Source organism: Trachemys scripta, chromosome 17, assembly GCF_013100865.1.
Source record: "Trachemys scripta elegans isolate TJP31775 chromosome 17, CAS_Tse_1.0, whole genome shotgun sequence".
NCBI lineage: Eukaryota > Metazoa > Chordata > Testudines > Emydidae > Trachemys > Trachemys scripta.
This window is the reverse complement of record NC_048314.1, coordinates 13,934,554-13,954,086: the sequence shown is the minus strand read 5'-3', so window position 1 is coordinate 13,954,086 and position 19,533 is coordinate 13,934,554. Positions and strand designations below refer to the sequence as shown.

General features: G+C 49.0%; 1 protein-coding gene across 6 annotated transcripts in view; it reads left to right on the top strand.

Moving 5' to 3' along the window:
* Nucleotides 1–18,299, top strand: part of SH3GLB2 (SH3 domain containing GRB2 like, endophilin B2) — a 40,845-nt gene extending 22,546 nt beyond the window's left edge. The window contains exons 6-12 of one of the 6 annotated variants that reach the window (XM_034793717.1): nt 1,192–1,254; nt 7,210–7,233; nt 10,491–10,580; nt 11,880–11,980; nt 12,497–12,511; nt 15,615–15,864; nt 16,732–18,299. In XM_034793717.1, the coding sequence (XP_034649608.1) occupies nt 1,192–1,254; nt 7,210–7,233; nt 10,491–10,580; nt 11,880–11,980; nt 12,497–12,511; nt 15,615–15,864; nt 16,732–16,839 (651 nt within the window). In that variant the 3' untranslated portion in view covers nt 16,840–18,299. The remainder of the gene's footprint in view (nt 1–1,191; nt 1,255–7,209; nt 7,234–10,490; nt 10,581–11,879; nt 11,981–12,496; nt 12,512–15,614; nt 15,865–16,731) is intronic. The other 5 variants (XM_034793720.1, XM_034793719.1, XM_034793718.1 and 2 more) reach the window with 5 other exon arrangements.
* Nucleotides 18,300–19,533: the final 1,234 nt, after the last annotated feature.

The window sequence follows — 19,533 nt, the reverse complement described above, 5'->3', positions numbered from 1 at the left end:
TCAGCATCATTCATATATATATATATATATATATGAATGATGCTGAAGTGGCTAATGAGAACATGGTATCTATGGCATGGGAGGGGATGAATCTCACTTCACCCCATCATAAAATGGTCTTCTCTTGGCCATGTTCCACATTCCCATAAGGGAAGAATCTGCAGTTTACCCTTCCTGTCCTACTGTCTCAGTAGCAGGGGTCCAGCTATGGCCAAAGATGGCTTGGTTATTCTCCTCCCCCACTTCCATGAAGTACAGGTAGAGAGTCTGCAAATGCTACTGAATAGAGTCCTCTGCTAGCAAGGCGATGGGTTAGATATGCTCCTGTGCACAATGAAGGTGGGATTCTTAAGAGGTTTTGATGTGGTGGTGGGGGTGACTTGTATCACCCTCCTTTTCACTAAAAGCATGGGTCTCAAGGTGCCAATACCTGAGATGTGAGAACAATGAAGAGAAGTTTGGTGCCTCTGGCAGAAATAGACCCTGGAGGGAATGGAGCTGGTAGATGAGGCCATGTCTCCACATGGTGCGTGCTAACAGCATCTTGGGTAGAGTAAGTGCACTTCCTCATGAACATAATGCAGGATGCTAGAGCAAACTCTACCCAGTTATGAGTTTCCTCATACCCCCATTCTGTGGCTGAATTAGCTGCATATTCATCCTTTGTAACCTGTGAGATCCATAGGTTGCAGGTAAGAAGGAACCTCGGAGACAGTACAAGAGATGCTAAGGCCCTGTCTGCACTGGGCTTGGAAATGTGTTTTGAGTCTTCGCTCTGGGTCCAGCTAAGACCATTTAAAATCCTTCCACAGAAGTCAGCCAGACCAGGGTTACAAATGGCCTTTGTGTCTAGGGCTAGGCTCAAACCACTTCAGAATGTTTCACTCAGACTCTGGTTTGACTTGTTGGTGTAAATGGATCTGCAACTGCTCACCTAGTTGACAGATGAGCCTAGTGTATGCAAGGCCCTCGGTTCAGCTGGAAGTTTTCATGATCTCTTCCTTGCAGCACACCATACTTGTCAGGCTACCTCGCCCCCCCCAGCCCTCTAGGAGACCAAGTGTGTCTGCCACTATTCTAGGAGCTAATGTTGGGGGCACTGCCAGCCCTTTTCTCCATTCATTGGGAGGACTGATTTCCATTGACTCTTCTGCATGACTTGTACATGAAACTCTATTCCCCCCTCCCTAGGCTGTGCCTGACTTTCAGGAGACTAGACCTCGTAATTACATTCTCTCCGCCAGTGCATCAGCGGTAAGATCACCTCATCTTCTAGACATCTACGTTCTAACCTCTGTGTCTCAACCTGATTTCAACTCAGACCCAGCATTATGCTGTTTTCAACATTTTAATGTGAAATGGGCTGCCCAGGATTCCTTCCTTCCCTCATACCTGACTGTTGCCCTTAGGTGGGAGCAGAGATGTGCTGCAGATAAACCTTGATGGCTAAGGCAGAGTGGTGTGGGTAGAGATGGTGTCAGTGATTGGCAGCTGAGTATTTACTGGTCCTCTTTGTCCTTTCCCAACCCAAACCAGAAATCCTCTGCCAGTGTTTTGGTGGTTCTTGCAGGAACTGGAGAGAGGGAGGAATATAGTCCTTTATGAGCTGGCTTCCTCCCTCCCCCCACGGACTATTCTATCCATGTGGGGCTAATGCAGGGTTGCTGCCCTGGTGGAGTACAGTGTATGTGGCTCCCTGATCAGAACAGGACTGCCACCAGCATACTGAAGTTCAGGAGGCTTCTAGTTTAAATTGATCAAGCAAAGGGTAATCCTACAATCCCACTCCTAATGCTTGGTTGCTACCTGTGGCATGAGCGATGTCAGGCCAACAGTACAAGGCCTTTGTCTTTGTTAGAAGTGGAAGAGAGATGGCCTCAAAACTCTCCTACTGATCTGGTTTCCCCCACATCAGGAGTCCCTGGCTGGTGGGAGATCTTAGTGGCTAGATGACAACATTGAGTTGTGCTGGGGGTGGATGAGTTGCCCACTGCCTCTCTAGCATGTTGCATCAAGTGTGGCTGAACCGTCAGTGTCCAGCGCTTTGCTCGAGGCTCCCCATTGCACGATATCCAATCTCTTGTTAAAATGTTGAAAACTTGGTGACTGTCTCGCTTTCTGAACCACTTGTGAAACAACACTGATGCCCCTGTCAGGCTGTGACACCTGGGACTGGGAGGCTGGAAGATGGGTTGTGTAGGCACCAAATGGGGAAGCCCAATGCATAAGCAAACCACAGCCACATGGGAGTGACTTTTTTTAGCTGCAGTTAATTCAGCATATCTACTATGCAACACCCAAACTGGGGAGAAGTGCCTGGGCTGGAACATCAGTGTTGGTTCCACAGGGAATCTGCCCTGACCCTTTTGGATCATGATGCTGGTGCAACATTGTTTTCAATAGGCCAAATTATTCAGTAATTGTCCCGCTAAAAACCTGGAGGAGACTGAGCGAGCAATTGCTGCAGATCTCTCCTTTCTCCTCTAGAGTGGCACTTCCAATCCATTCACAGCTCTGGTTCCCTTGGTGAAGGGTGAGAGACTTTTAATGGCAATGGAGGTATTGCGATAACTAGTTTGGGTACTGGAGAGCAGAGGGGGAAAACAGGACTAGCTCCTTATTAGATACCTAAATGCTAGTAAGTCCAAAATACTGGAGCATGCCCTGCATTTCTGCAGATCTGAGACTTGAGAAGCCAAGTCTCTGGATAGGTTGCAACTTCAGTGTCTTATGGATTTCCATGTCTTGCAGCCACAGACTAGAAGACTGTAACTGCAGATTGGGCTTGCAAGACCTAATCATGGCATTGGCCCATAGAATTCTTCCCCACCTCAAAGCTCAGGTCAAACTCCTCTCTGGTGTAACTCCATTGACTTACCCACAACATGCTCAGCACTGCACAGAACTAGCTCTGCAATGAGCAGTTCAATCCCTTTAAAAGGCCAACTCAGACTATAGGGTGCCCTGGGAATTGAGGAAGTAATAGGAGGCTGGATTTGACATAGTACAGAATTTACAACCAAGCCGCTGCCTCCTACAGAATTTTTCTTTAGTATTTACCCATTAATAGTGGAATTGCACATGGGCCTTGCCCATAACCACTCCTAGCCCAGTGAGTGAGTTGGTTGGCAAGTGTCTCTATTCCATGAAGTGCTTGTAGCAGCGATAGGGCTCTGGCTGCTTGTTCTGTGTGTATTCGCAAGTGCTTGTGGCATTTTCTTCTGCAACTAGTAGCCTCAGTTGGCAGCAACAAGAAGGTGGATGGAGAGGAAGTGCCACCTTGGCCTCTCTCTGCACTGAGCAGGGATACTGGTGGTACCTCTAGGAAGGCTTAGTCCACCCTGGCTAGCTGGAGAGATGCTAATGGAGCTTCCCTGCCCAGTGCAGACAGGGCCACCTTAGTAACTGTGGAGGTTTCTCTTGCCAGCTTGGAATCCCAGCATCCATCCCAAAGGGCCTGGCATCCCAGTGGGGAGGGAACTCTTCACGCTGTTGCTCTGCTTCTCTTCTAGGCCGAACTCCCATGTGCCTCTGCTGTTTGTGACCTGATGTTAACCCTTTCACTCCTGCAGTTGTAGCTGCTAATCTTGCTTTTGTTTCTCCCTCCTCCTCTCTGGAGGGAGGGATTGTTGTCTCCAGAAGGTAACAGGCTTGGTTTTTGTGCGTGAGCGAGTGAGCAAATGAGTCAGCATGTTCCCAGCTTCTCATGACTCTAAACTGCAGACACTCTGGGCAAGCCAGATGCAACTTGGACAGAGCTGGACTCGCACTTCAAAAGTCTGTCTCTCTGTGTGTGGGAGAGAAGAGGTGTACAATGGTCCTGGATGACCTCATCCTATCTGATCCTCCGGAAAAAAGGGATGTGCCTAGGGAAAATTCTTGTTAACTCGTAGGCCACCCTGTCCCTAGTCTCTCAGCCATGTCCTGAGCAGAGGTGTAGGAGCTAAGGAGCAGCCCCCCTCCCTTGCTCTGTTGTCAGACTGCAGAATAATCTGCACTCAGATGGATCAGGTCTCCCTTCTTGGACGATGCTGGTTTGGCCACTCGCACCAGCTCTGTACTCCTAGGACAGGCTCTAAGGAAAACCTATTGCATAGCCCTAAAGAGGGTTCCTCAGGCTCCAGCTAGGCTTCTGAGAACGTCAGTTGGAGTTTTCTGCTGAAACAGCTGAGCTGTCTCTCTCCGTGTGGGAGGGAGTAGGGAGGTAAGGTAGCACTGCATTCAGCCTTTCCCAGTCTCATCAGCCCTGTGCCACTCATTGCCCATGATGGTGTTGGGGGGGATCTGGTGCCTTGCTGAGGTGTTTTAATGCATGACTACCTACAGCCACATGGCCAGCTAGCCAGCCACACACCTGCTTGGAACTCTTATGCTCTAGAGAAATGCAGGGTACTAATTGGATAACTTCACAAGTGCAGCCGGTGGGGCTCCCGAAAACCTTGAGCAAATGGCAAAGATTCTATCTGGTAAAGGGCAGTGGTATGCTTTGATAGCATATGGGGGGGTGGGAAGGGCTGACCTCCTTCTAATAAGAGCAGCATGAATCTGAGAGGTCTATCACTGCCTCTGCTGAGCAAGTAGCTGTTTCTAGCTGGACAGACCTCAGAGAATGAGCCTATTAACCCATGAATACCTGCTTAGAATAACACTTCCACAGGGTTAGAGATGGAGATCCTACTACCTAATGGGAAGGGAGGGTTTGTGCTTGTGGAAACATCATGAGGCAGATGATGTGCATGTTGCTCCACAAGGCTAAACAGATGTCATAGGCCCTGTACTGATGTATATGTGCTAGAGTGGGATTTCCATCTACTGCCTTTTGATAGAAGCCTTTTGAAGAGCATTTACTCATCTTCCCTGTGTTGCTTTAACTGCCTGTAGGAAGTCCATGCATGGACTCTTGCCCTGCCCCCCACTGTCTTCTGTGGCGGCTGGGGTTGGGATGAGAGCATATGGCTTATATTGGAGTTGGGCTTGGTTTATTTTTTCCAGGTGTGGGGTGTTAAGGTCTTTGTGGGCCCAGCTTAGTAGCTGAGTGTACAAAGGTTTCAAAACAATATTAGACAAGTAGCAAGAGTCTCCAGTGCAGTCCTGGGGGAAGCTCTCCAGGGCTGGTTTAGGCAGCACAAAACTGGATTAAAGATGAACTCTGGTGACTAGTGCACTAAATACATAGCTAGACAGGGTTAGACCGGAGGGAGAGCCCAATACTTAAAGCAATGGACAAACCTGTGTGCTGAGACTAGAGCCCTAGAACAGGGCACTGGAGCCCCATGGAGCTGTCAGATTTCTGGAGTGTCTCAGTCACTGTCCACAAACAGCTCTGGCTTTCAATGCAGGGTATTGTGGTGAGATGGCTAGTTTGTGTGTACCACTGCCTTCTGCTGGATAGATTCAAAACGCCTATCTTTTTATCATAGGCCCTCTACTGCTGGAGATGCCACTCTAGCCCAAGCCCTTTTGTAAAAGGATCTTTGCTCCTGCATCAGGAGGATATGGGCCTTTCTGGCCAGGAAATTCTAAGCAATGACCTCATGCAGTGTAGCTACAAAAGTAACTTACAAATTCCTCTACATCAAGGTAACACTATGGGTGGTCAAACTTAAGCCAGTGCCAGGAGGAGTGTGCTGCATCCTAACAGGGCCAGAGGTCACTCTGCAGTGCCTGGCTACCAATTTCTCCCCTCATTAGGGCCCCTGAACTCAGTCCATGGGTAACTACAACATTTCCCTCCTGGGGTCCCATTTTTTTGAGTCCTTTCACGCTGGTCTTCCATGCCCCAGTTCAGTCGCTCTCCTGGGTCGGGAGTCCCCAGAGATGGGTCCCAGTTCAGTATCTCAGGTTTTACCAGGCTGGAGCTCAGCCCTCTGGCTTCTAGGCCACTAAACCCTTCTCCCAGTTTGCTACAGTTCTTGTCTCGGCTCCTTTGGTATCTCTTCCCCCCCCCCCCCCCCCCCCGGTTAGTCAATAGTAATTATGTGTGTGTGGCTGTGCTGGAGGGGAAACTCCTGACCATGGGAAAGACAAGGCCAAGGACCCTCTGGGGTGGATCAATATGTTTTTCTGCCTGTTCTCGTCCCTCTCCTGTTGCTGTGTTTTTTGTTTTGTGTTGACTGTTATGTTTCATACCTCCAAGCCAGATCCCAGAGAGCAGCTGACTGTGCCGCCCTACCCCGGGCGTTAGTGGGGAGGATGGGAGATGACTCCTAGGAGCAGACGAGCCTTTTCCTCTGACAGAGGCCAAGCTCCAGCAGGCCTGGGAAGGGGAGCTGGGGTTCAGTGCTGCCTTCCTCCTATGAAAGACAAACTTGGCTACAAACACCCATATCTGCCCCCCATCCCATGGGATGCTTTGAACTAGCCAGAGCCTCAGAGAAGCCTGAGCTATAGATCAGTGGGTGAGGGACTCCTTTAAACCGTCACAACCACTCGCTTGGCTGCACATGCCCCCCCGCCAGGCCATGGTGAACTGTCTGCACTAGCCCTGTCTCTCTGCAGACTTGCTCGGTTTTACACCTGTGCCCCCCACCAGCATTCTGGAAGAGGCTGTCCTTCAACTCCTGTCCCACCTTAGCTTGAGGGGTGCAGATCATTGCATTGTTGAGCTATTCTGACCTTGCTGTTTAGAGATCTTCACTCTATCCATCCCTCCACCTCTGCCCATCCCAGCTCTTGCATTCTGTTCTGGCCAGGGCTTATTTCATACTTGCATTGTAGTAGCCCACTCCCTGCCTAGGAGCCCTATCGTGCTAGGTGCTGTACCCTGACAACTAAGAGGATTCCTCTCTCAGGGTCACCCTGAGGGCTTGGCTACACGAGGAGTCACTCTGGAATAGCTATTCTTGTTAAACTGCTCTGGTTTAATGTTCTCTGAGAGATTCTCAGCAATAAGAGCATCCACACAGGAAATTAATCCAGAATAAGGCGGGGTATGAATTCAAAACACATCGAGTCCTGACAATCCTCCATGTGTAGACCTCTCCTGAGTTTGAGGAGATGGGTGTAGGGAGGAGTGCAAAATGGGCTCCTTGAGGAAGGTGTCCTTTCTGGGGCAGAAGGCTGCCTGCTGCTGCTGGGTGAAGGGCTGGCTTGTTCCTGGAGTTAGCCTGCTGCATCTGTGGAGTATCCCCACCAATTGCTGTTATTGCCGAGTGCTTCTTGAAGTCTCCAACACTGATCTCCTTTCCTGTTGCTCTGTGGCCCCACCAGCTCTGGAGCGACGAGGTGGAAAAAGTAAGTACACAGGTGAAAAAGTGCTGGAAATGTTAATGAGCGGGATGGGAGACAGAACACACATACTGCAGACTTCTTCCTCCAAATGTGGAGCGGGTGCTTGATCAAGGGTGTGTCACTGCTCTTTGCAGGCTGAAAGCAGAGATGTTAGCTCTGTCCCCTGGGAGCTTCCCACTGGGGTTAAGCAATGAGGTGATGAGCAAGAGAACTGTAACTAGCTAACTCTAATGCTAGTAGGACTGGCAAGGAAGCAATTTGACCACATCTGCATATCTCCAGGACCTGCCCATTTGTCTTGCCTAATAAGGCCTCAGCATCTGAAAAAATTAGGCTCCCTGTGTATAATACAAGGCAGTCTTAGGAGCTCCCTGTGCTGCCATGCTAGCAGCAGAGCCAATGTACTGTCATGGTACATTCAGCTCCTTTCCTGCAGCACAAACTCCTCCCACCTCAATATACATGCACCATTAAGAGCCATCTCTTCTATTTGTTCTGGAGGAATTGGGCCTGACTAGGAGCTGAGTCTAGACCGAAGTAACCGAGAGGAAGGGATTCCCACTAACACCCTCGATGGTCCTTATGAGAAGTTGTGTAGCGCAGAAAAGTGAGAGGGGAAATGCTCTCTGGCTAAGAGTAAAGGTGGTTCTGTGTAGGAGACATGTCTCCATGTTGCCTGTCTTGGCTTGAGGGGGATGGGCAATAAACCAAAGTTGCTCCTTTGGAGTATTCAGCAGCATAAATTCACACTATAAAAAGGCAGAGAGGTGACCGCACATAATTGGGTATTGACCTTCTGTATAGGACCTCAGAATAATAGGGTGCTGAACAGAGATTAGATACCTGCCTAGCACATCAGAAGGGCTATGACCATGCTCAAAAGTGGTGATACTTCATCTCTTGGCAATCCAGGGTGCTCTTGTATATCTCTGCATCTTTAACCTGATCCTTAGTGAATGTGTCCAGATCCCCAAATTTCCATGGAGCCTGGCCTGCCATGATCATGTCCTCGAGAGAGCAGACTGAACGAGCTGGTTAGGGCTGAAATGCATTGGTGGAATTGTACAGGAGGAAGTGTTAATTCCTTTACACCACACCTGGTACCAATCAGGGCCACTGGCCTCTTCCATTAGATGCCTGTAACTCCTCATGTTTAGCACCAAAACATGAACTAGCTACTATCCCCCTGACTTTCCCTATATTATAGAACTCTCTTAATGCTCCTCAGATCTCTAGGCAAACATGCTAGGAGCCAGTTCAGGATGTCCCCAAGACATCCCCAGATCTTGGATGGGACAAGACATGCCATTCTCTCTCCCACCTTCCCCCTTCAAGCCCCAGTTGCTGGCAGGGATTGCTGGGTGTGTGAGAGCAAACTGTGGCTTGTGTGGCTGCCTGCCAATGAAATCCTTGGCTCTGCCCAATGGAATGGAGCCAGGGTTGCCCACCAGAACACTCAGCTCTGTCTGTAGCCAACTGTTTGCAGGTGCACAATACACCACTGCTGATGCTCCCTGAAATCTATTCCCCCCCCCCCCCCCCCAACAATCTCCTTTCACAGAGGATGCAAGAAACTGTTCAGTCAGGTTGGCTTAAAATAGAGGCCAATCTTCCAAGAGGGTTTGTTGGAGTACTCTTACTCTAGCACAATGTGGATAACATTGGATCCAAGGCAGTGGGCCACAGCAATCTCTGCTTTAAAGCAAAGCTTGATTTGCATGTATAAACACTGGACTTCTTTTGGAGGTGATGACGCATCCTAGGAAATATACTGAGTTCCAGCCTCAAGCTATTAAAAAAAATCTACTAAGGGCTTGACTGTGTAGGGAAACTGACCAGAATAACTGTTCTGCAATATCTCCCTGTGTGGACACTTACTCCAGGCACCCCAAAAAAGTGACAGCACAGAACTATTCTGGTCAATTTCCCCATGTCAACCAGCCCTAAGAGGAAACTGGCCATGGCCCAGGTAGCACTGTTGAGGTTCTCACACAAGTTCTTGGCTAGCGTGCTCCACTTATCTCCTATCAGGGTATGTCCTCCCCACCCTGGCCCCAAAACAAATCCTCCGACTGCTCTAATTGCTCAGAATGTTACTCTGGAAATATCTGTTTGGGCATCGTTCCTGCATTGCAAACCACCCATTAATTTGTAAGCATGCTGTCTGCAAGGCCAGTTATGGCTCTGATTTTGCATATTAATTACTCTGTCTGGCAGGGCTTTGGCCTTTACCTTCAAAGCCCTTATCTAATTCTACAATCTCTCCTCCCACATGGGCAGCAGCGCTGGCGAGTGGGGTGTTTCCTCCCAGGGCCTCTGCTGCAGAGTTGTCTTGTAGCTGATGTTCTTGGGCCTGATCTTGTGCTAACATGAGCTCAGAGCAGCTCCCTGGAAGCCTCTGGAATCTGACTAGTGTTAAATTCTTAGTTACTCATTGAGAAACCCCCTACAATTGCCCAAGAACTGCTGGGGAAAAGGTAAGACACTCCTTCGAGCTGGGCTGCAGAAACCCCTCCAGCTCTGTGGTTCTCTAGGCTTAGGTGGGGGGCAGAAGGAGCAGGGCTATGTGAAGTCTCTCAGCAGCAGCATCCCCTGCAACTCCCATGGGAATGCTGAACTGCCAGGTGCCCTTCCACACAGTGACCCTCTTCATGGAGGGGCACTGGCTGTCTGATTCCAGGTGGTGCCCTCCTACCCATAGACAATGGATTTGGGGGGCAGGGGGTTAGTGAAGGACTGGCCCTATGAATGCTTAAAGATCCATAAGGCCTGCCTATGTAGGATGGGAGAGTTACACCACCCGCTCTCTTTCCCATCATGGATTAGTCTCCATGGCCTCCAAGTTGCCGCTGTCCTGGGGAAGGCCTGATCTAGGAGGTGATGGGCTATAAATAGGCATTGCAGACTCTGCTGCAGACATGGAGGGTTGGGACCTAGCTTTCAAGAGTGGCCACTGACTCTTGGCAGCCTAGTCCCACCGCTGCCATAAGACAGGTGCTCAGAGTTCTGAGCACGCACGGCTCCCGGGGAGTCCAGGGGCGCTCTGCACCTCTGCATGCCAGGATCCATGCATCTGATGTTGGGCTTCACAAATGGAGGCATTTGATCAGTAGCCACCTCTGTAAATGTGTTCCTACTTCTCTCCTTCTGGTGGTGGGAGGGGTCTATAGCTGGTCTCCAGCTTGTTCCAGGAGAGAAAGGAAGCTGGACCCAGCCCCTCTGCAGCCCAGGAAACACATCATGCTCCCTTTGTCTTGCAGGCAGAACACGAGCTCCGGGTGGCCCAGACTGAGTTTGATCGGCAGGCAGAATTGACACGCCTCCTGCTGGAGGGGATAAGCAGCACACATGTGAGTTCCCATGGGGCAAGTGGTGTGAGACTAAGGACCTATAGTGTCCTCCTAGATCAGGGGTGGGCAAACTTTTTGGCCCGAGGGCCACATCTGGGTATGGAAATTGTATGGCGGGCCATAAATCCACACCTCAACCCCGAATTTCAGGAGCGAAGCGGTGAGGGCTCCAGCTGGGGGTGCAGTCTCTGGGCTGGGGCCAGAAATGAGTTCAGGGTGGAGGAGGGGGCTCTGGGCACGGGGTTGGGGTGGGGGGGGGGGAGTGAGGGCTTGGGTTGGGGATGCAGGAGGGTGCTCCAGGCTGGGGCTGAGGGTTTTGGAAGGCGGGAGGAGAATCAGGGATGGGGCACGGGGTTGGGGCACAGGAAGTGGTTGGGGGTGCAGGATCTGGGTGGCACTTCCCTCAAGCAGCTCCCAAAAGCAGCAGCATGTCCCCCATGCAGCTCCTGTGCAGCCAGGCAGCCCTGCGTGCTGCCCTGTCTGCAGACGCGGCCCCCATTGGTCACAGTTCCTGGCCAACGGGAGCTGCGGGGGTGGTGCTTGGGGTGAGGGCAGCATGCTTAACCCCCTGGCTGCCCCTACACATAGGAGCTGGAGGGGGGACATGCCGCTGCTTCCGGGAGCTGTGTGGAGCGTGGCAAGCCCCGACTCTGCTCCCTGGCAGGAGCTCGAGGGTTGGATTAAAAAGTTTTGAGGGCTGGATGTGGCCCCCAGGCCATAGTTTGCCCACCCCTTTTCTAGAAGGATACTGGGATGATGTTGAGCCTGTCTGTAGAGGGATGGGAGGAGGAGACACACAATGTAATGCCCAAGTTCATGGAGTAAACTGAGGCCTTAGTGCAAACCTCGAGTGCTCAAGGCAGGGGCTTAATGAGCCATGTACATTGTGCTATAGAAATAACACAATCCTACCAAGTGTGTACAGCTCTGCTGGCGTCTGTGGACTTCGCCAAGTTGGAGAAGCCTGGCTCTTCCTAGTATCTAGAGTGAGTAACATGAGCTGTGGGGACTAACCAGCTGGGCTCCGAACCCTGTGCTCAGTCATCTAGAACACCAGGCACAAGCTCCAGTCGAAGAGACCCCATCCACTTGTTCCTACAGAGTCCCCAAACTCCTAGATGGAAGCCTCTGGTACAAAAACACCTCTGGATCAAATCTTAAATACCATCCTGCACTTCTCAGCTGCCACTTCCCTATACTAGAAGTGTGCCCCTCTGTAGGGAGGGGTTCCCTCTGTGTCGCTGCACCTTAGCTCTAGGTCACAAACAGACCAGCTGACAATCTGTCTTCTCTCTTCAGGTGAATCACCTTCGCTGTCTCCATGAGTTTGTAGAAGCTCAGGCTACCTACTATGCTCAGGGCTACCAGTACATGCTGGACCTGCAGAAGCAGCTGGGCAGGTATGGGATGGGGCCTCCTTGCCTTTGAGGCATTTCCTGGTCTCTCGGCATTCTCCACCTCTGCAACCCCACACAAGCTTGAGGTTAAGTTTAAAAATCAGGCCCTTAAAGCTTTATTTCTGGGAGAGCTCCTCTGAGCAACCTTTGTAATGGGGAATCATGATCATGCGGCCTAGGCCCAAAGGGATTGGGGTGGTTTTATTAAGTGTTTAATTGCAGGGTTCACCTTTCTAAATGGATCTGTAAGACTTGGAACCAGGCTGGATTAACAGCTCTTTGGGTCTAATGTCTGTACCCGTGCAATGAGCTTCATGTCCTGCATGCACTGTCAGAGCAACTGCTGTCCAATTCCAGGTGGCGCCCTCCTACCCATAGACAACGCGGGGGGGTGTTAGTGAAGGACTGGCCCTATGAGGGGTGAGGGGTGTTCCTTGGCTAATTGCCAGTGCAGTCTGACTTGACCAGGTGGGTCTGTGGCTGCAGAATGACTGTTTGCTTTCCTTTCCATGCCTGCAGTTCCAAAGGAGAAATGTAAGTAAGATGCTGTAGATCAGGGGTAGGCAACCTATGGTACATGTGCCAAAGGCAGCACGCGAGCTGATTTTCAGTGGCACTCACACTGCCTGGGTCCTGGCCGCCAGTCTGGGGGTCTCTGCATTTTAATTTAATTTTAAATGAAGCTTCTTAAACATTTTAAAAACCTTATTTACTTTACATACAACAATAGTTTAGTTATAAATTATGGACTTGTAGAAAGAGACCTTCTAAAAACATTAATGTATTACGGGCTTGCGCAACCTTAAACTAGAGTGAATAAATGAAGACTCGGCACACCACTTCTGAAAGGTTGCCGACTCCTGCCCTAGTTGATACGATCAGGAAGGCTCTTCATCTTCTCTGGTCACATTAATCATGTATTAACTGGTGGCAGGGAGGGGGGGTGTCTGGAATAGCTGTTAGTCCACACAGGCCCCAAGGAGCGTCTGACTGAAATGATGCTGAACATGACTTGGTCTGGCACTGAGCATGAATGGAAGAGGTGCCGTACTGGGTTATACCATGGTCCGTCTTGCCGAGTATCCTGTCTGGTAGCCAATCCCAGAGCTTCAGAAGGCACGTACAGAACAGGGCAATTATGAAATGACCTTTCCCTGACTTCTGGTAGTCAGAGGGTTAGGGCTGCCCCAAGCATGTGGCTGCATCACTGACCATCTTGGCTAATAGCCATTGATGGACCTAGCCTCCATGAACTTATCCATCGTATTTTTTGAACCCAGTTCTAGTCTTGACCATCACAACATCCCATGGCAATGCATTCAACAGGTTAATTGTGCATTGTGTAGGAAAAAGTACTTCCTCTTGGTTGCATTAAACTTGCTGCCTATTAAATTAGGTGACCCCTGGTTTTTGTATTGTGGGAAGGGGTAAATAACATTTCTCTTATGTACCATTCATGGTTTTATCTCCATCATAATCTTCCCCCAGAGAGTTAGCCCTCTAAGATGAACAGCCCTAATATTTGTCATCTCATATGGAAGTCATTCCATACCCTTGAATCACCTCTGTTGCCCTTCTCTGAACCTTTTCCAGTTCCACTTCCTCCTTTTTGGGGTGGGGCAACCAGGACTAAACATAAGTCAGGTGTGGGTGCACCATGAATTTATATAGTGGTATATTTTCTGTCTTGTTGCCTGTTCCTTTCCTAGTAGTTCCTAACATACTTTTTAGCCTTTCTGACACATCTATATATACAGAATAATGGAATTTGCTTTCCAGTGTACCTTTTTAAATTGTTTGCCATTTTGTTGCCTATCTACCCAGTTTTGTGAGGCCCTTGCCCTCTGCTTTGGACTTGACTATCTTAAATCTTGTATTGTTGGCGCACACTGCCATTTCCCTGTTCACACCCTTTTCCAGATCACTTATGAATATGTTGAACAGCACAGGTCCCAGTACAGATCCTTGGGTTGGGGAACCCCACTGTTCATCTCTCTCCATTATGAAAACTGACCATTTATTCCTACTGTTTCCTATTGTTCAACCAGTTACTGATCCTTGAGAGGACCTTCTCTCGTCTCCCATGGCTACTTAGGCTGTGGCTATGCTAGGGAGCTTACAGTGGCATTGATGCAGCTGCACCAGTGTAAGCTCTCTAGTGTAGCCACTCTACACTGATGGGAGAGCTCTCTCCTGTCAGCTTAATTACTCCAGCCCCTGCAAGCAGCAGTAGCTATATTGGCGGGAGAAGCTCTCCTGCTGACAGTGTTGACCACACTAGCGCTTGTGTCGGCATAAATTGTCACTTGCGGGGTGGCTAATGCACATCCCTGAGACATAATTTGTTGATTTAAGCTGTAGTGTAGCCTTAGTTTCCTTAAGAGCCTTTGAGAGACCTTGTCAAAGGCTTTCTGGAGGTCCAAGTACGCTGTAGTGATTGGATCACCCATATCCCTGTGCTTGTTGACTCCCTCAAAGAATTCTAATGGATTTGTAAAGGGAAGTCATGCCTCCCCCAAGCTGTGACTCTTCCCTGACTAATCATGTTTCTGTGTCTGATAATTCTGCCAATTTGCTTGGTACTGAAGTTAGGCTCACCAGCCTGCAAGTGAGAGAGAGAGAGAGAGAGAGAGAGAGAGTGTGTGTGTGTGTGTGTGTGTGTGTGTGTGTGATTAGTTAGCTTCCAATCATTTTGGTACAGAGGCTGATTTCAGTGATAGGTTGCTTTCTACAGTTAGTAGTTCTGCAATTTCATGTTTGAGTTCCTTGAACTTCTGAGTGAATACCAACCATCTGGTCCTGGTGACTTATTACTGTTTTTAATTAGTTCTAAAACCTCTTCTATTGACACATCAATTTGGGACAGTACTTCTGATTTGTTACTCGCATCAGAGCTATTCTTTTTGGGCATCTCTCCCACCCCCTCTGCAACGAGGATCAATGCAGAGAATTCATTTCGCTTCTCTGCAATGTCCTTCTCTTCCTTGAGTGCTACTTTAACAGCATGGTTTAATGGCACATTACACATGACCAGCCATGGGTGCAGTTTAACTTTAATTACCATAAGCCACTGGTGGAGCCCAGAACTCCTCGGAGTGCTGGTCCAGTGCTCTAGCTGCTTGGCCACACTGCCTCGCTTTACCCTTTCACCACAAGAAATCAAGACTCAAATCTGTCTCGAGTTAAAACTATTGTGGTGTTCTCTGTCAGTCCATCTCCAATCTACAGCACAGTGGGGGTGACTTCTGCTGAGCCTCCTAAGGGAGGACGGGCCGTGCTGCTGCTGAGGATTCAGGTGCATTGGCAGCGCTGTGGAGCAGCACTGCAGTGGGGACTGGAGAACCATCTGTTATGCTCTTGTAAACATTAACACTGCGCTCCAAAGGGTGACTCAGTGACAAGACCGTCCCCATAAGCTACAAACAAGCATATTGTGTAACGTGAACATTAGGAGAGAAACAGAGCGGCTTGATTTGGACGCTCAGCAATGTTCTGCATCTCTAGTTACCCTAGCTGCTGGCTCAGAGCCCCCTTTGGGAGCAGTTCGCTAGTCAGAATCATGAACCGACAGGCAACTTCTCTTGTGCAATGCTGGAGCCTCGCTAACTTGCCTTTTCTTCTTTTCCCCCTTACTAAGATTTCCAGGTACATTTGTGGGCAATGCAGAGTCCACATCGCCTCCCCCAGCTACCACCTCTCCAACCACTGTTTCTGCCACCATTCCTGTTGTGCCCACTGTAGGCAGGGCACCGAACCCTGCCACAGCTGTTGAGGGGGCACTGAACCTGAGTGATGTCAAGCCTCCAGCCAGTGGGACCCGGAAGGCCAGAGTTCTCTATGATTATGAAGCGGCTGACAGCAGTGAGCTGGCGCTATTAGCAGATGAGGTTGGTATCTGTTCCTTGAACTCTCAGTTCACTCCGTTTGGCACTGCTGCACAATAGTGCTGGATCAGGGCTTGGCAAGGCCCTTGGGACTAGCAACTCCTCAGCCTTTTCACTAGTGGGGCTAGTGAGAGCCTGACTCTCTTCTCATTCACACCAGTGTAAATTGGGACTAACTCCTACTGCAGTTAGTAGAATGATAGCAGTGGAGAGGAGAATGGGTCCAAGTTCTGCAATACCATAGGTCAACCCAATGGCTACACCCCTGTTGTGTCCTTTTGCTCCCACTGAAGTCTCTCTATTGCCATTAATGCACTAAGGCCTGGATACGTTATCCAAAGAATTCCTTCAGCTGCCTTGTCTCACCTAACCAAGCCCAGGGGGTTAGATAAAAAGGCCGATCACTTGTTCTTTAACTCTCTGGTGCTGAGGGCTGAATGGGACAGTCCTCAACCACTGGACAGGTAGAAAAGTCTTGGGATAGTTCAGAGCAGGCTGAAGTTTTAAGCATCTTCATGGCAATGCCTCTGAAATCCCTTCTGCCATCAGTGAGGGGGAATGTCTGAGCACAGAGCTGCAGCCTGACACAAGTGTGCTTGGCAGAGACAATATGGGGTGGCTTGAAGTCGTGTCATGACTAAACAACGTAAAAACTTGGAAGCCTCTGAAAGGTCCTTGGGGGATTCCCAGGCAAGAGTCTGTCTACTAGTGGGATTAACTCAAAGGAGGCTTTGGGGAAAGAACTAGAGAGATACTGGGAAACACTAGGGGGAACTAGGTGGGTATTGCAGGAAATAAATCACAAACCTAATTCTATTCTATTGGCTCCAAATGAGGAATGAGACTTCATCTAATTCTCTTCTCTCCTAGATGATCACAGTGTACAGCCTGCCAGGGATGGATCCAGACTGGCTCATAGGCGAGCGGGGTAACCAGAAGGGCAAAGTTCCTGTCACCTACTTAGAACTGCTCAGTTAAATGCTGCCGGGAAGGAGAATCTACAAGCAAAATGCAACCCTCCATGTCCTGGCATTCTTCATGAGACCATTGCTCTCTTCGGGGTCAACTCACTCACAACTAACATGGGAATTGGGAGGAGAAGACTAGGCTGATGTGGGTCGGGGAGGAAGGGTCACTTCACCTTTCAAGGCCCCTAGAGCTGAATTCATTAACTGTCCACACAGCCTGCTTTGAGGGTTAGTTGTAAGGATTGTGTGGTGTGTTGGGATTCCCTCTACTGATCCCTTCCCCCTGCCCTGCTTGTGTTAACTGTGGTGGCTTTCCAGGAACCAGCCCTGTCTCTTCTTCCTCAACAGCTGCTCGTGGCATTTGAGACCAAATGAATTTTCTTTTGTGTTTAGCATCTTAGTGCCTTTCTCTTCTCAGAGGCTCTTTACCAGGGTACTCTTGCTTGGGCCACATCATTGTATGCATTCCAGTGGGGGCAAAGGCACTGGGTCTTTCCAAAATGCTAACACTGGCATGTTCTAACAAGAATAGAGGCCAAGGCCATGAGGAGCTGTATGGAATATAGCTGTATTTGGATAGCATGTGTCTGTAAACGCAATTCCCCATCCACAGCACTCCTTTACCCACCGAGGAACAATAAAGCAGGGCTACTATAATGGGCTTGGTGGCTGCTGCCTGGCACAGAATGACTTGTTAAACTTCCTTCCAATTTCACTAATCTAATGACCCAAGGCCAGTCCTGCACAAATGAAACCACCTTTCAGTGCAAGGGAACATGCATCTTGCTTGCATTTCTTCCAAGCAATGGACTGAGTTTATAAGCCTTTAAAAAAGCTTTTGCTCCCTGTTGTTGTACAGGCTCACTACTCTTCTTGGTGTTTTTTTGTGTAGGGTGGGGTTTAGCCTGCTAATCTGATTGTTAAAACAGACTAACTTAAATGCTGTCTTGTCCCATCCAGCTGGTTTTGAACAGACCTGGTGCATCCTAGCACAGCATGTGGGATGGGTCCTCTTACTCTATATATTCACAATGAGCCTCTTACTACTTCATATGCCAAGCGGCTGTTATTTGGTTCTGCTTTCTCATCCCTCCCATTTTGCTGTCCAAGCAAACTTGAACCATGACAAATACTGAGGAGGTGAATGGATGAAGTAGTAGACCCCTTGGTCTGAAAGCTCTCCCTATGAGGTGATGTGCTCAACAGCTAAGGGATTTAGATGGCAAAATGGAATTGCTTTGGCAGCTCAAACCCTGTAGAAGCATTCAACTGTACTAAGATCTTTGTTCACTACCCCTCCCCTGGTGGGTCTAGACAGACACTGACTTGCTTGTTTATCCACTGATCTTTTGCACTCTTCCTTGACTGCTTTGTGACCATCCTAATGTAATAGGGCACAGAGCACCTGTGTATATAGAGCTCTTGGTTTTCAGCATTTATTTGCCAATAAATAACCAGTCTGCCCTCCTGTCTCAGTATCTTGTGTGGGTTTCATACCACTTCACTTTCCAGCTAGCAGTGAACAGTATGAAGTGGGGTAATGTAACTTAAGAGCCATGCAATACTGTTACAGTACTGAGATGTCACAAGTCTGAGATTAAAGACTCTAAATCCTCTGGCACTTCTCCTTTTTATCTCCCACCCTATTAGCTTAAACTAAAGTTCAGTGTGAAGCTTTCCACATGTGCTAGTGCTGTTTTAATGTCTGCTTGTGGGTGGAGGCTATGACCTTACTAGCAGCCAGTTCTGCATGCTGCTATTGAAATGTGGGGTTTGGAGAAGGCAGTCTGCCCCTCCCCCTGTAGTAGAATCAGGTATAGAAGTGAACTAGGCTGGCAACTTGAATTAACAAGGAACAGCTGCTCTCTCTAAGCTGTTTCCCTAGCCCAGACCACAGGTGTGGTTTATAAGGAATATAGCAGCCCCACTCTGGTCTGGTAACATTTCCAATCTTGCTGTTCTAGGCTTGACTATTCCTTTATTGCCCCTATAAGCTCTGTAGCTGTTGCTGACTTATCCTAAAATTTGTCCCTGATCCACCTATTCCAAGAATACCCTGCTACTTCACTTAATTTCCTTACTCAAGTGTTGGGCTGTCTTGCATTTAACAAATACAAACCCAAGCTCTTCTTAGGCTGTAATGATCCCTGTGACCACCATGGACATAGGTGCTAACTTCCCACCCTAGGCTATTCCTGAGCAGTAAGCCAGACTGAAAGCCATACTGTGGCTTGTAGTCTGTACTCCCTTAGAATATCTCCTAATGGTGTCAAGAGCACCCCCCCAAGCAGGGACTGGCCCCTGGCACAGGTAAGTCAAAAATAGCAGCTTTATTGAAAGCACTCAATGAATGCTAAGAAAAATATTTTCTTTTTCCTTTGAACAGCTTCAAGCATTCTTCCTCCTTGCCAAGGGAGCCTTAGTTCTTTGATTGGATGTGAAAGTGACCAAGCAAACCTCAGTTCAGTCAACAACCCTGCCACTGTTTAGAAAAGTACTGCCTCTAACAGGCATACACAGGGCAAATCTGTGTGTGCCTTAAAGTTAAAGGCTGCTTTAGGAGATGCTGAACCAATTACTGCTGCTCAAAGCTTCCTGTGATACATGTTTGTTTAGAGATACTCCAGCTAACTCCTGAGGGGGCTTCAGGGCTGTGATTCAGGATCCGATTGAGCCTGCTGCTGCTCAGGGGCCATGAAACCAC